This window comes from Prionailurus viverrinus, chromosome C2, assembly GCF_022837055.1.
Source record: "Prionailurus viverrinus isolate Anna chromosome C2, UM_Priviv_1.0, whole genome shotgun sequence".
Taxonomy (NCBI): domain Eukaryota; kingdom Metazoa; phylum Chordata; class Mammalia; order Carnivora; family Felidae; genus Prionailurus; species Prionailurus viverrinus.
This window is the reverse complement of record NC_062569.1, coordinates 34,086,031-34,103,018: the sequence shown is the minus strand read 5'-3', so window position 1 is coordinate 34,103,018 and position 16,988 is coordinate 34,086,031. Positions and strand designations below refer to the sequence as shown.

The following is a 16,988-nucleotide window of genomic DNA, read 5'->3' as shown; positions in this document are numbered from 1 at the left end:
AGGTCATGATCTCGCGGTCTGTGAGTTCGAGCCCCATGTCGGGCTCTGTGCTGACAGCTCGGAGCCTGGAGCCTGCTTCGGATTCTGTGTCTCCCTCTCTCTGACCCTCCCCCGTTCATGCTCTGTCTCTCTCTGTCTCAAAAATAAATAAAACATTAAAAAAAAATTAAAAAAAAAAAAAAAAAGAATACTGGATATAAAAACCCATTTTTAGAAAACGTTAAAAAGCAAGGTCTCTTAAAAATCCTTGAGCTAAATGGAAAGTTTTCCACATCAGGAGTGTTACATAAATTTAACTTTGGAACACGTGTTTACACTGATAATAGATATTTCTCTACAAACGTAGTAAAAGGTCAACACAGAGCTCAAAAATCAAGGATTGCAGTAAATGATTATTACATTTATATTTAAATTAGCAGGAAATTTCCTAACATTTTGAAAATGTTTTCTTTTCAATCAAATGCAAACCTTAAGTTGGAAATTCAGTGTAAACTGTGCATTTTTTTTAAAAGCATTATCAACAAATTGGAAGAACATGAGGAATTTTTCCCAGCATTTCAGGCATTTACTAATGATCTACTTGAAATCTTAGGTAAGATCTTTGTTGTTGGTGGTTAAATTTTGAGTCTTAAGATATCATTGGGTTGGAGGGAAGAGTGTTCCTTAGTCACTGTATTAGTGCTTGTACCTAGAAATGTTTTGTTAGAAAGTATATAAAAAGCACTACCAGTTCTGGAAACACACTCCTAACTTTCAGTTAGAGTTGGTTAGGGTTGGTCTACAGAACAGAGAAGGTACATATCCTTTAAGGAGCTGGGGATTGCCTTTGTTTTGAAATCTTAAAAGGAGAAATGGCATTACTCTGGCTGGTCCCAGTTTAACCCTAACTCTGTCATGGCTTAATGAAAAGAAATCGTGGTAGAATTTATGATCTTGGAAGATGTTTTGTGTTGTTTTTTTTTCTTCCTTCTTTTTTTTTTTTTTTTTTTTTTTTAAGATAGAACTTACTGTGTTTTTTAAATACACAAATTAAATTTCCTTCTCAGGTGATAAGTAATGTAAAATAAACATCTGTATAAAGAAAGACACATTTATAAATCTATATATAGTAGGGAAGATATATATTTGCATTTTTGGTCATATTGAGAGTTTTGTTAGTTTTATCTCTTGAAGGGAAAAAATGTAACTTATTTAGGAATTTTAGGCAAAACAGAGACCCAAGTCTCTTATCTTATAAAAATTTTTTTTTCATGTTTATTCATTTTTGAGAGAGAGAGAGTGCAAGTAAGGGTAGGGCAGAGAGAGAAGGAGACACAGGATCTGAAGCAGGCTTCAGGCTCTGAGCTGTCAGCACAGAGCCTGACAAAGGGCTCAAACTCATGAACTGAGAGATCATGACCTGAACCAAAGTCAGATGCTTAACTGACTGAGCCACCCAGGTGCCTCTAAGTCTCTTAAGTGTGATTATATATGGCTATAAAAGTAATTTATCTTACTATTAAGAACATTTTTAAAGTTGAAAGTGATTTATTCAGTGATTAATTTTTTTTTATATAGCTCATTTGAAAGATTTTTTTTTTTTTAAAGAATGCCTCCTTGACATAGGAAATTGAATAAGAAGAGGAGGGGGCACCTGGCTGGCTCAGGTGGTAGAGGCTGTGACTCTTGATCTTATGGTTGTGAGTTCAAGCCCCACATTGGGCATAGAGCTGACATTTAATAAATTTCTTAAATTAGAAGAGAAAATGAGGTTTAGTAGAAGATAAGGGAATGAGTAAATTAAAATTTGGTAAGAAGATGAATAAATGAAAGAAACATCTGACTGGAATATCTAGCCTAGTAAACGTAAAAGTTTTGTGGCCTATTTTATGTAGACTGTGGAAGCAAGGGAGACAGTGACTGAATGTGTTTTAGGCATAGGAATGTGTTGCCTCGTATTCCAAACAGCTTTGTTTCATAGAATAATATTTTTCTTGCTTTGTGGTAGCAGTTAAACAGTGAGGTTCTCATCATTAATAAACATTTCAGTCGGTGTACAGGGAACACTTATTTCAGAATCCTTCTATAGAAACTTCCTCTTAGATACGATACTCAGCATGGTTCATGTGGCATCATTTACTTCAATAAGCCATATCTCGCTGCGGATGAACTCTGTATTTTTGTCACAGTTGAAACTCTGGAGTTACATATGACACTTAACATTGGGAAAGTTAAAATTGTTTGGCAAACATAACTATTTTTATTATTACTAGATGTCATTTTAAGCATTTAGAACTATGGAATGTTGTACTGAATACCAGATATGGAGAAGGACTTTCTTACATAAGTGGTATGATTAGCTGAGAATATTCTCATACCAGCCAAGATCCTTCTCTGGGATTTATTTATAAGGCAGATTTCTCATGTAGTGAAAAAACAAGTGTGATTTCAGAATGGGGTTCAGGAAATAACTTGATCTTGTACCTTATCGTGATATAAAGTATGAATCAAATAATCTGTTGTAGATCTGCATATATATTTTTTCTTATATCCTGATGCTTTGTAAGTGTATCTAGACAAGTATTCTGAGTGAAGTCAGGAGCTTAAATAGCATAGGCTATAAATTTAGGCTAAAGGAAAAACAACCAAAATTCAGCTAAACATGGAAGAAGAGAGGTGGAATCTAAGGAAGCATTTTTACATAAAAGAAAATGAATTTATAAACAGTGGCCTAGCAGAATAATGTAGAAAAAAGTGGTCAGAATCTAGAGAACCTCCCACTGGGGCTTTTGGGGCTGGAGTCTAGATAATGAGAGAAAAGGACCTTGCTTCTCCAGTGACCAAGAGCTTTCAGACTGAATTCTAACAGGCTGTTTGGAAGCAGACAGTCTTAGAAAGAGAAATCAAATTCACAAAGAATCTGGCAGAGAAGAACCTGAGCTAGTTTATCTGATAAGGTGGACCAGGCTAAGCTCTGCAGTACATTGCATCTGAGATTTGTACTTTGAGAAGCCTCACACTTTTTATTAGGTAGATATGTTGTTTCATCTAAAAGGTAGACCTCAGAATGATCTTACTAATGAGAAATTTGTCCAGTAGAATTAAGGAGAGGACTATGTTCCATGAGAAGAAATCATTAAGTCCTCAGATGGGTACCCAGAAGAGAGACAGCTTCTACGCAGGATTTCACCATGTAGGCTCACCCATGTAATTATATAGATTTAAAGAGGCAATGACATATCGCAAATGTGGCCAGTATGATCTCTTAATAAGAGTACACTGCTAATGAGATTAATATCAGAGTCAGAGGATACTTGTAGGTATATGGTAGCTTTTACAAACAGATGCCCTATAAAGCATCTGTGTTTCAATCAGTGATACTCTTATCACCACTATTGGATAAAAATTTCATGTGCATCAAAGTGCTAGTGTTGCCTTTGCATTTGAGGTTTTCCTTTCCAGAGTGATTGTCATTTCATCTGAGCCTATCACTAGATAAAGCTATTCTTATTCTTGTTTTTCTGTTACAGAAATTGATGACTTGGATGCCATTGTACCTGCAGTAAAGAAATTAAAAATACTTTCATACTGAAAACAAATCAAATTATTTTTACTGTGTAAATTGCATTCTTAACATTCTGAGTATTTTGTAGGATCGTGCTTTAAGACAAGGGTTAAAAATGTATTTACTCTCAGAATTCATCCCCTTCTTAATATTGGGTCTTCCCATCTATATTTTTATTAACTTTGAGATTCTTGTAGAGAAAATAGTTGCTAAGCTAAAGTGGTAAGTTAACTTTAAATCCTTTAATTTTAAGCAATTCTTGAGTGCTTATAAGATTGTTTTAAAATGTAGTGTGTAAGTAAAAGAAAAACTCAGGGAGACAGGTTGCAAACAATAGAAAGATTGCATTTAAATTGAGGGTTTAGTGACCTTTTTTATTCTGGGAATAAGGATTGCCAATGGCTGTCTTGAATTCAGCCAATAGGAACCTACTGCTTTCCTGGCAAGGAAATTGCACATTCTACTGAGATATCTTTCATGGCACTTGACCTTTCAAAGCTGGAGGAAGAAAAGGAAGAAGGAAAAAATGTTTTATCTTTGGGTTAGGTTAGGAAATGAATTATGAGGTAATAGAGAGGAGTAGATAATAGTCTCTCATTGAAAAAAGTGTCTTTTTTGCAATCTTGATGTAATGTACTTTTTATAAGGACATGAAATCTTAAATAAAGTTCTTGTGAAGAATTTCCAAATGTAAGTGTCCTCAGTGACTTATTTGCATTATTCACATATAATGAGTCATATTCTCTTACAAGGCTGATCCTTGCTGCATTTTATTTTACATAAGAATGCTTTTATTGCTGCTTCTACTTATTCTCTGTTCTCAATATTCAGTCTGAGTTTCTTAAGGGACCAGTGTTACCCCCCCCCCCCCCCCCCCATCCCTTGCCACTCTGTTATAAGTAGCAGGCCTAGGTTCTTTCTAGATTTAAAATTCTTTGTTTTGTTAGGCTGCAGTTACATTTCTAAAAATTTTTTTAATGTTTATTTATTTTTGAAGGAGAGAGGGGGACAGAGTGTGAGTTGGGGAGGGGCAGAGAGAGAGAGACACACACACAGAATCTGAAGCAGGCTCCAGGCTCTGAGCTGTCAGCACAGAGACCGATGCGGGGCCCAAACTCACAGTGAGATCGTGACCTGAGCTGAAGTCAGATGCTCAACCAACTGAGCCACCCAGGCACCCCTGCAGTTACATTTCCAAACACGAGCCCACAGTCTGTGAAAGGACCTGTGTCTTTTGAGAGTTGGGTAGAAAAAGTAATTGGATATTTAATTATGTAAATACTCTGAGCTGATTAGATTACTCTAAGAAATTGCTGTGAGGCAGCTAGAAAATCTAACGTTATTTGAAAAGAAAAAATATAATTTAGAAAGTATGTGAATTTAAATTTTGTTAGCTAGTTTAAGAATCTCTGGTTAACTCTTAGTTTAAAACAGGTTTCAAACTCTTCCTCAGAGGCCTCAAGAGTTTTTTGGAGGATCACTGAATGGGACAGTGCCACTAGTAAGAACTTGAGGCCCCCTCTGTTGGATCTACTTTTATCCAGTTTTAATTATTTAAAATATAAGTAAAGTACTGAAATTAGTGTTTAGCCCCTGTTTAACTTTTTAATTATGGAATAATTGATTAGTAGGTTGAACATATTTAAAGTATACAATTTGATAAGTTTTGATGCACCTATACCTGTGAAACCATCACCACAATCAAAATAATAAACATATCAATCTCTCTCCAAAGCTTCTCTCTTTGCTCTTGGTAATTTACCCAGCCCCTTGCCACCCCTAAGCAACAACTGATCTGTTCTCTGTCATTATAGACTCGTTTGCATTTTATGGGATTTCATATAAATGGAATCATAAAATTGATTTTAAAAAGTTGTTCTCTTTTTTTGTCTGGCCTCTTTCACCATAATTATTTTAAGATGTTTGCATGGTGCATTTATTAACAGTTCATTCCTTTCTATTGCTGTGTAGTATTCCATTGTATGAATATACCACAATTTGTTTATCCATTCACCTAGTGATGGAGATTTTAGTTATTTTCCAGTTTTTGACTACTACAAATAAAACTGCTGTAAACATTCATGTTCAGACTGTTATGTGGACATACCTGGTATCCAGTGTCTTGAAAATTGTTGTTTCATGTATTTTGTCTGTTCTTTGTTTTGTTTTGGTTCTGGTTGGTACAGGTGGAAGGGTAAATTTGGTTTCTGTTACTCCATCCTGGTTAAAAGTGGAAGTTTAGAAGTATTAAGTCTGAAAATGTGTAGGGTTCTTAGGTTGTCTTTTTATTATTTTTTTTAAATTATTTTTTTCTAATTTTACTGCATTGTAGTCAGAACATGTTTTGTTTTTTGGTATCAGGTCTTTGGAAATTGTTGTTTCTTTGTCACTTTTTATGTGATGAAATTTATACATATTCCACAAGTTGTTTTAAAAAAAAAAGCCTGATCTCTATTTGATATATATGGCTATTATACTTTTTTTAATATATATAATTTATTGTCAAGTTGGCTAACATAGGGTGTATACAGTGTGCTCTTGGTTTTGGGGGTAGATTCCCATGATGCATAGCTTACATACAACATCCAGTGCTCATCCCAACAGGTGCCCTCCTCAATGCCCATCACCCATTTTCCCCTCTCCCCTGCCCCCATCAACCCTCCGTTTGTTCTCTGTATTTAACTTTATTAATTAAGTTCAATAATTAATTTAATATAATTTGTTGTCAAATTGGCTAACATACAGTGTGTACAGCGTGCTCTTGGTTTTGGGGGTAGATTCCCGTGATTCATCACTTACATACAACACCTAGTGCTCATCCCAACAAGTGCCCTCCTCAATGGCCATCATCCATTTTCCCCTCTCCCCTGGCCCCCCATCAACCCTCAGTTTGTTCTCTGTATTTAGGAGTCTCTTATGGTTTTCCTCCCTCCCTCTCTGTAATTATATATTTTTTCCCTTCCCTTCCCCCATGGTCTTCTATTTAGTTTCTCAAGATCCACATATGAGTGAAAACATATGATACCTGTCTTTCTCTGACTTATGTCACTTAACATGATACCCTCCAGTTCCATCCGCATTGCTGCAAATGGCAGGATTTCATTCTTTCTCGTTGCCAAGTAGTATTCCATTGTATATATAAACCACATCTTCTTTATCCATTCATTAGTTGATGGACATTTTGGCTCTTTCCATAATTTGGCTATTGTTGAAAGTGCTGCTATAAACATTGGGGTACATGTGTCCCTATGAATCATCATTCCTGTGTCCTTTGGATAAATCCCTAGGTGTGCTATTGCAGGGTTGTAGGGTAGTCCAATTTTTAATTTTTTGAGGAACTTCCACATTGTTTTCCAGAGCAGCTGTACCAGTTTGCATTCCCCACACAGTGCAAGCGGGTTCCCGTTTCTCCACATCCTCACCAGCATCTGTTGTTTCCTGAGTTGTTAATTTTAGCTACTCTGACCAGTGTGAGGTGGTATCTCAGTGTGGACTTGATTTGTATTGCCCTAATGATGAATGACATTGAGCATCATTTCATGTGTCTGTTGGCCATCTGGATGTCTTCTTTGGAAAGTGTCTATTCATGTCTTCTGACCATTTCTTCACTGGATTATTTGTTTTTCGAGTGTTGAGTTAAGTAAGTTGTTTATAGATTTTTAATACTAACCCTTTATCTGATATGTCATTTGCAAATATCTTTTCCCATTGCGTGGGTTGCCTTTTAGTTTTGTTGATTGTTTCCTTTGCAGTGCAGAAGCTTTTTATCTTCATGAGGTCCCAATAGTTCATTTTTTGCTTTTATTTTTTTTTTTATTTTTTTATTTTTTTTCCCCCGCCCCCATTTTTTGCTTTTAATTCCCTTGCTTTTGGAGACATGTTGAGCAAGAAATTGCTGTGGCTGAGGTCAAAGAGGTTATTACCTGTTTTCTCCTCTAGGGTTTTGATGGTTTCCTGTCTCACATTCAGGTCTTTCATCCATTTTGAGTTTATTTTGTGTAAGAAAGTGGTCTAGGCTCATTCTTGTGCATGTTGCTGTCCAGTTCTCCCAGCCCCATTTGCTAAAGAGACTGTCTTTTTTCCATTGGATACTCTTTCTTGCTTTGTCAAAGATTAGTTGGCCATACATTTGTGAGTCCAATTCTGGGTTTTCTGTTCAATTCCATTGATCTATGTGTCTGTTTTTGTGCCAGTACCATACTGTCTTGATGATTACAGCTTTGTAGTAGAAGCTAAAGTCCTGGGTTGTGATGCCTCCTGCTTTGGTTTTCTTTTTCAACATTACTTTGGCTATTCAGGGTATTTTGTGGTTCCATACAAATTTTAGGATTGCTTGTTCTAGCTTCGAGAAGAATGCTGGTGCCATTTTGATTGGGATTGCATTGAATGTGTAGATTGCTTTGGGTAGTATTGACATTTTAACAATGCTTATTCTTCCAACCCATGAGCACAGAATGTTTTTCCATTTCTTTGTGTATTCTTCAGTTTCCTTCATAAATTTTCTATAGTTTTTGGCATACAGATCTTTGACATCTTTGGTTAGGTTTATTCCTAGGTATTTTATGGTTCTTCGTGCAATTGTAAATGGGATCGATTTCTTGATTTCTTTTTCTTTTGCTTCATTGTTGGTGTATAAGAAAGGCAACCGATTTCTGTACATTGATTTTATATCAATGTACATTGATTTTATATCAATGTACATTGATTTTATATCAATGTACATTGATTTTATGTATTCAAATTTGATTTTTCTGTACATTGATTTTATGTATTTGACTTTGATTTTATGTATGTGACTTTGCTGAATTCATGTATCAGTTCTAGCAGGTTTTTGGTGGAGTCATTCAGATTTTCCATGTAGAGTATCATGCCATCTGTGAAAGTGAAAGTTTGACTTCATCTTTGACAATTTGGATACCTTTTATTTCATTTTTCTGTCTGATTGCTGATGCTAGAACTTCCAACACTATGTTAAAAAGCGGTGAGAGTGGACATCCCTGTTGTATTCCTCATCACAGGGGGAAAGCTCTTAGTTTTTCCTCATTGAGGATGATATTAGCTGTGGGCTTTTAATATATGGCTTTTATGATTTTAAGGTGTGTTCCCTCTATCCAGATTTTCTTGAGGGTTTTTATTAAAAAAGGATGCTGTATTTTGTCAAGTGCTTTTTCTGCATCTATTGACAGGATCATGTGGTTTGTATCCTTTCTTCTATTGTGATGTATCTCATCGATTGATTTGCAGATATTGAACCAGCCCTGCAGCCCAGAATGAGTCCCACTTGATCATGGTGAATAATTCTTTTAATATACTGTTGAATTTGATTTGCTAGTATCTTGTTGAGAATTTTTAAATCCATGTGCATCAGGGATATTCGCCTGTAATTCTTTTTTGTGGGGTCTCTGTCTGGTTTGAGAGCCAAGGTAATGCTAGCTTCATAGAATGAGTCCAGAAGCTTTCCTTCCATTTCTATTTTTTACAACAGTCTGAGAAGGATAGGTATTAACTCTGCTTTAAATGTCTGGTAAGAATACCCCTGGGAAGCCATCTGGCCCAGGACTCTTACTTGTTGGGAGATTTTTTTTTTTTTTAATGTTTATTTATTTTTGAGAGAGACAGAGCATGAGCAGGGGAGGGGCAGAGAGAGGAGGAGACAGAGAGTCCGAAGCAGGCTCCAGGCTCTGAGCTGTCAGCACAGAGCCCAACATGGGGCTGGAACTCAATATGAGATCTGTGACCTGAGCTGAAGTGAGAAGCTTAACTGAGTGAGTCACCCAGGTGCCCCTCTTGGGAGATTTTTGATAATTGATTCAATTTCTTCTCTAGTTATGAGTCTGTTCAATTTTTTTTATTTCTTCCTGTTTGAGTTTTGGTAGTGTGTGGTTGTCTAGGAATTTGTCCATTTCTTCCAGGTTGTCCTGTTTGTTGGCATATAATTTTTTATAGTATTCTCTGATAATTGTTTGTATTTCTGAGGGATTGGTTGGGATGTGCCCAGTTTCATTCATGATTTTATGTATTTGGGTCCTCCTTTTTTCTTTTTGAAAAGTCTGCCTAGGGGGTTATCAATTTGTTTATTTTTCCAAAAAACCAGGTCTTACTTTCATTGATCTGTTCTACTGGGTGTTTTGTTTTGTTTTGTTTTGTTTTGTTTTGTTGGATTCTGTATTGTTTATTTCTGCTCTAATCTTTATTATTTCTCTTCTTCTGCTGGCCTTGGGGTTTATTTACTGTTTTGCTTCTAGGTCCTTTAAGTGTGCTGTTAGATTTTCTATCTGGGATTTTTCCTGTTTGAGATAGGCCTGGATTGCAATGTATTTTCCTCTTAGGACTGACTTTGCTGTGTGCCAAAGGGTTTGGACTGTCATGTTTTCGTTTTCATTTACTTCCACATATTTTTTAAATTTCTTCTTTAATTGCCTGGTTGACCCATTCATTCTTTAGTTGGATGTTCTTTAACCTCCATGCATTTGGAGGTTTTCCAAACTTTTTCAGGTTTCATAGCATTGTTATCTGAAAGTGTGCATGATATGATCTTAATCCTATTATATTTATTGAGGGCTGTTTTGTGACCCAGTATGTGATCTGTCTTGGAGAATGTTCCATGTGCACTCAAGAAGAATGTGTATTCTGCTTTGGATGAGAAGTTCTGAATATATCTGTCAAGTCCATCTGGTCCAGTATATCATTCACGGCCATTGTTTCTTTACTAATTTTCTGCTTAGATGATCTGTCCATTGTTGTAAGTGGAGTATTAAAGTCCCCTGCAATTACCAATTCTTATCAATAAGATTGCTTATGTTTGTGATTAATTGATTTATATATTTGGGTGCTTCCAAATTAGGTACATAAACATTTATAATTGTTAGCTCTTCTTGATGCATAGATTTTAGTTTAAAATCTAGTTTGTCTGATATAAGTGTGGCTACTCCAGCTTTCTGTTGACTTCAGTAGCATGATAGATGGTTCTCCATCCCCTCACTTTCAATCTGAAGGTGTCCTCAGGTCTAAAATGGGTCTTTTGTAGACAGCAAATAGATGTCTTGTTTTTTTAATCCATTCTGATGCCCTATGTCTTTTGATTGGAGCATTCAATCCATTTACATTCAGTGTTATTATTGAAAGATATGGATTTAGGGTCATTGTGTTGTCTGTAGGTTTCATGCTTGTAGTGATGTCCCTGGTCCTTTGTGGTCTTTGCTACATTCCACTCACAGAGTCCCCCTTAGGATCTCTTGTAGGGCCCATTTAGTGGTCATGAACTCCTTCAGTTTTTGTTGTCTGAGAAAACCTTTATCTCTCCTTCTATTCTGAATGACAGCCTTATTGCTGCATATTTTTCCTATTCAGCACATTGAATATTTCCTGCCACCCTATTCTGGCCTGCCAAATTTCAGTGGACAGATCTGCTACTACCCTTATGTGTCTACCCTTGTAGGTTAAGGCCCATTTGTCCCTAGCTGCTTTCAGAATTCTCTCTTTAACTTTGTATTTTGCCAGTTTCACAATGATATGTCATGGAGAAGACCTATTCCTGTTATGTCTGAAGGGAGTTCTCTGTGCCTCCTAGATTTGAATGTCTGCTTTCTTCCCCCGATTGGGGAAGTTCACTGTTACAATTTGTTCAAGTAAACCTTCTGCCCCTTTCCTCTCTTCTTCTTCTTCTGGAACTCTTGTGATACGGATATTATTACATTTCATTGAATCACTTAGCTCTCTAATTCTCACTTATGGTCTAGAATTTTTTTAAAAAAAATTTTTAATGTTTATTTTCGAGAGAGAGAGAGAGAGAGAGCAAGGGAGGGACAGAGAGAGATGGAGACACAGAATCCAAAGCAGGCTCCATGCTCTGAGCTGTCAGCACAGAGTCCTATGTGGGCCTCGAACTCACACCATGAGATCATGACCTGAGCTGAAGTTGGGACACCCAACCAACTGAGCCACACAGGCACCCCTAGAATTTTTTTTATCTCTTTTTCTCAGCTTCATGTGTTTCCATAATTTTGCCTTCTATTTCACTTATTCTCCCCTCTGCCTCTTGAATTTTCACTGTCACCACATCTAGTTTATTTTGTACCTCATTTATAGCATTTTTAATTCATCATGACTAGTTTTTAGTTCCTTGATCTCTGCAGCAATAGATTCTCTGCTGTATTGTAAGCTTTTTTTCAAGCCCAGTGATGAATCTTATGGCTATTATGCTAAATTCTTGATCAGGTATATTCTTTGTATCTGTTTTGAGCAATTCTTTAGCTGTCATTTCTTCCTGGAATTCCTTCTGTGGAGAATTGCTCCATTTCATCACTTTGGATAGTTTTCTGTCCCTTATGTGTTTTAAAAGCTTATTAGGTATCCTGCACCTGCGAGCACTACTATATTAAAGGGGGGGTCATACACTGTCCAGGGCCTGGTCCTTCAGGAGGTGTTTTTTGGAGTGTGTTGCATGCGCTCTGTTGTTGTGACTCTGGTTGCTTTATCTGCCTAGTTATAGGCATGGTTTGGACCTTCCACCAGGTGTGCTTTGATATATTCATTGAAGTAACCCTGGAAAAAAAATTTTTTTTAAAGGAGGGCATGGTAGTGGAAGAGGCCTGATCCCATACAAAGAGAGAAATGATGGGGCGAGGGAAAAGACAAGAAAATTGGCCAGGCAGAGAAGCTATATGGCTTAATCCAGAGAGAAAGAGGAAAGTAAAGAAGATCTAGAACAGGTGTAAAGAGAATAGATTAAATTTTGCCTGCTTAAACAAACCAACGACCAGAATGACCAGACTAGAGGAGGGAAGAAACAAGGAGAAAAGGAAGAAAAAAATACATATATGTGTATATATATGTATTTATATTTATTTATATTTATATTTATATATATTTATATATATTTATATATATATTTTTTTGCGTGTATTATTATATATACATATATGCATACATATATATATGTATGCATATATGTATATATAATAAGAATTGTCCAAGAGTTAAATCAGAAAATGCCAAACTGCCAGTGCCTTGGAACCTGTGGCGGCCCTGTTCTGGAGGAGGGGCTGTCTGGTGTGGTCAGCCTCAATCTTGCTCCAGTAGATACACAGTTACCAGGTGCCAGGGGCGTGGCTTGGTATAGGTGGGTCCCGCCTACATTGTGGCCCCTTGTCCGTTCCCTGAAGCCCCACCTTATTGGTGATGGGGAGAAAAATGGTGACACCCCAGTCTTTGCTTCCCCGACCAGGTGTCCCAAACCACTTTGTTCAAGTCATCCGCACAGTGCTGCTTGGGTTTGAGAGGGCTGCCGAGACGCGCCCCCACCCCCCTGCTCCGCCCCACGCACCTCCCTGGCGCTTGTCTGGGATTCAAACCCCAGTGTGTTAAAAGGAACCCAATCCGTGCTCTCCCGTACTGGGGAAATGCTGCTTCACCCTGTCGATAAAGGGTCTCTGGCTGGCAGTGCAGGCAGGGATCTTTGTCCTTGGAACTATATACCTTCTTCCCACAGCACCAAGGGGAGAGGATCGCTTTCTCCCACTGTGGACTGCGCCTCTGAACTAGTTATCGAGGCTGGGGCTGGCTCCCCTCCTCCCCAGGTGTGCAAACAGGGCAGCCAGCCCCAGTCTGGAGACAGTCCCGCAGTTAGAAACTGGATCTTTCTCCGTTTTTTTCAGATCCCCAGTCTGTGCTTTTTCTCTCCCCCAAATACAATCCTACACTTCCAAAGCCTCTCTTCCTCTTCCTTTTGTCTCTCTGCAGAAGGGGATCCCTCCCTTCCATGCCTGTGCCACCCATTTTATCTCTCCCAGTTCTCAGTCCCACACCTGTGGCCTACCAGGTTGTCCCCCAGGGCCCTTGGAGAGGTCTCTGTCACTTTGCAGCCCGGACTCTTGGAATTCCAAGTCCTGTGGCCTCAACACTGCTGTGTTTGAGGGACGAGGGAACTTTGGTTCCCCCTACTTAATCCTTAAGAGTAAACTCGAGTGTGCTAGCCCCTGAGGTCCAACCTGGGTACAAGGTCAGCTGACTTCAGCTCTCCTGCTCCTGTATCCATGCCAGCGAAGCAGGAAAACTGAGTAACCCCCCAGCTATTATACTGTTTAAATCTACTTCATTTCTATCAATTTTTTTTCTTACCTGCTTGATTTGTTAGTTTATGGGAGATAGTGAAATTTCTCTGTGGATTTGTCAAAAATTTGTGTGTGTTTATGTATATATATACATACATATTTAATGTTTTATTTTAGAGAGAGAGTGCACAAGCAGGGAGAGGGGCAGAGGGCCTGGGAGACAGAATCTGAAGCAGCCTTCAAGCTCTGAGCTGTCAGCACAGAGCCCAATACAAGGCTCAAACCCATTGAAATGTGAGATCATGACCTGAGCTGGAGTTGGACACTTACTAACTGATGCCACCCAGGCATCCCTGTTTTGTATATTTCAAGCCTATGTACATGTACTTATAAATTCATGGTTGGTAATATCTTCTCAATATCTCTATTGCTACTCATTTATTTCACTTTGAATACAGTTTTGTCCTTTTTTTTAAAAACTTTTTTTAATGTTCATTTATTTTTGAGAGACAGAGCACAAACAGGGAAGAGTGGGCAAGAGCGGGAGACACAGAATCCAAAGCAGGCTCCAGGCTCCGAGCTGTTAGCACAGAGCCTGACAAGGGGCTTGAACTCAAGAACTTCGAGATCATGACCTGAGTGGAAGCCGGATGCTCAACCAACTGAGCCACTCAGGCGCCCCCAGTTTTGTCCTTTTAATTAACAGTTGTTGGATATTTCTTTTCCTTTTTTTTTCATTTATTTACTGATCTTTTTTATTGTAAAGTAGAATACATGCTAAAAGTGGTATAAACCATAGTGTCAAGTATAATGAATGATAAAAAATAGAGTATCACCAGCACTCCAAAATGCTCCCCCGCCCCCACTGTATGTCCTTTCTCCCAATGGGTAATCATTAGTCTGACTTATGTTTGCCACTTCCTTGTTTTTTTATAGTTTTGCCATTTTTGTGTGTATGCCTAAACCAGATAGTTGAGTTTTACCTATTTTTCAATTGTATAAAATTGCTGAATCATGTCATATATATTATTTTTAATATTTGTTCTTTGCTTCAATATTATTTTTGTACTATTGGTCCATGTTGTTGTCTTTTGGTCCAGTTTATTTATTTTCATTGCTATTTGATATTCCTCTATGAAAATTATACAGTCCATTTTTTTCTACTGGAAATTGATATTTGGGTTGTTTATTGTTCTTGTCTATTGTAAATTGGTGCTATGAACATTCTTGTGTAGGCATCCTTGTACACTTGTGTACAATATCTAAGAAGTAAAATGGCTGGGCCCTAGGGAAAAACACTTCTGTACACAGCCACAAAGGCTGTGTTCTGTACAATTAGAGGTGATATTATTCCTGTAGGTAATGATGTCAGTGGAGCCTTGAGGGTTGTACGTTGTAGCAACTTTGACAGGGAATGCTTACCTTCAACTCTAGAAGAAAATGACAAAATGCCAAAGTATTTTCCACAGCGGTTGTACCAGAGTATACTCCGACCATCAGTGTATGAGAGTTCTCAAATTTCCACATCTTGACCAGTTGTTGGTAAGTCAGATTTTTAATTTTTTGCCATTGTATAGAGTTATTATTGTGGTTGTAATGTTTATTTCTGTGATTACTAATTAAGTTAGGCATTTTTTCCTTTGTTTATTGACCATTTGTATTTCTTTTACAAGTGCTTATATATGTACTTTGTTCATTTTTTCTGTTGGACTACCTGTGTTTTCATATTGATTTGTAAGAGTTACATATTTTGGACATGAGCCACTTGATTGTTAAATGTGTAGTAAATGGCTTCTACCATTCTGTATTCTCTTTCCATTTTCCTATACAATTGGCCCTTGAACAGCATGGGGGACTGGGGGTGTTACCCTGCCCCTCATGCAGTCAAAAATCCGTGTATAACTTTTGATTCCTCAAGAATTTAACTACTAATAGCCTACTGTTGACCAGAAGGAAGGTTTACTAATAATGTAAGCAATTAACACATATTTAATGTTTTATATATATATATATAGTATACGGTATTCTTACAAGAAATTAAGTTAGACAAAAGAAAATGTTATTAAGAAAACCATAAGGAAGAGAATATACATTTATAGTACTGTGCTGTATTTATAAAAAAAATAATCTGCATATTAGTAGATTGCAGATGCCATTCAAACCCATGTTCTTCAAGGGTCAAGTGTAGTTTCGTTTCATGAACTGAAGAACCCTATTTTAGTAGGGAGATGTATGGTCTTCACCTTTATAGTTCAGTGCTGTGTCTTATGGAATCTTTCCCTGGTCACAGTTGTAAGTTATTCTCCTATGTTATCTTATAGCTGTATATTTGTCTTTCACAGTGATTCTAATATACCTGGAGGTGTTGTTGTTGTTGTTGTTGTTGTTGTTGTTTTCTGGGTTTTTTTTTTTGTTTGTTTTTTTGTTTTTTATGGAAGTATAGTTGACACACAGTGTGAGATTAATTTCAGGGGTACAATATTGGGATACAACTATATATGTTACGCTCACCACAAGGGTAGCTGCCTTCTGTCACTATACAATGTTTTTCCAATACCACTGATTGTATTTCCTATTCTGTACCTTTTATCCCTGTGACTTACACATTCTCTAACTTGAAACCTTAACCTCCTATTCCCTTGCACCCATTTTGCCCATCCCCCCACACTCCTGCACTCTGGCAACTACCAGTTTATTCTCTATTTATGGGTCTGTTGCTGTTTTTTTTTTTTTTGTCTGTTCCTTTGTTTTTTTAGATTCCACATCTAAGTGAAATCATATGGTATTTGTCTTCCTCTGCCTGATTTTATTTCACTTAGCATAATATCCTTTAGACACAACACATCTCAAATGGCACAATCTCACCTGTTTTTATGGCTAATACTCTTTTGTGTATATATACTACATATTCTGTATCCATTTATCTATCGTAGACATTTGGATTGCTGTTGTTTTGCTTTTAATAATTATAAATAATGCAATAAACATAGGGGTGCATATATCTTTACAAATTAGTATTTTCACCTTCTTTGCATAAATGCCCAATAGTGGATTTACTGGATCATATGGCATTTCTGTCTTTAATTTTTTGAGAAATCCCAGTGGTTGTACCAACTTACATTCCCATTAACAGTGGACGAGGGTTCCCTTTTGTCCACATCCTTACCAACACTTGTTATTTCTTTTCTCTCTGATAACCGCCATTCTGATAGCTATAAGGTAATGTCTCCTTATGGTTTTAATTTGGATTTTCCTTATGATTAATAATGTTGAACATCTTTATTTTTTAAATAATCGCTACCCAATGTGGGGCTCGAACTCATGACCCCTAAGTCAAGAGTCTCATGCTCTAATGACTGAGCCAGCCAGGCACCCCTGATTTGAGCATCCTC

The 16,988-nt window shown here is 37.3% G+C and overlaps 1 protein-coding gene across 12 annotated transcripts in view; it reads left to right on the top strand.

Annotated features, from left to right (window-relative positions):
- Positions 1-4,233, top strand: part of CEP70 (centrosomal protein 70) — an 86,441-nt gene extending 82,208 nt beyond the window's left edge. For 11 of the 12 annotated variants that reach the window (XM_047874734.1, XM_047874731.1, XM_047874732.1 and 8 more), the window contains 2 exons: positions 513-592; positions 3,510-4,233. In XM_047874734.1, coding sequence (XP_047730690.1) covers positions 513-592; positions 3,510-3,571 — 142 coding nt within the window. In that variant the 3' untranslated portion in view covers positions 3,572-4,233. The remainder of the gene's footprint in view (positions 1-512; positions 593-3,509) is intronic. The other variant, XM_047874735.1, reaches the window with a different exon arrangement.
- Positions 4,234-16,988: the final 12,755 nt, after the last annotated feature.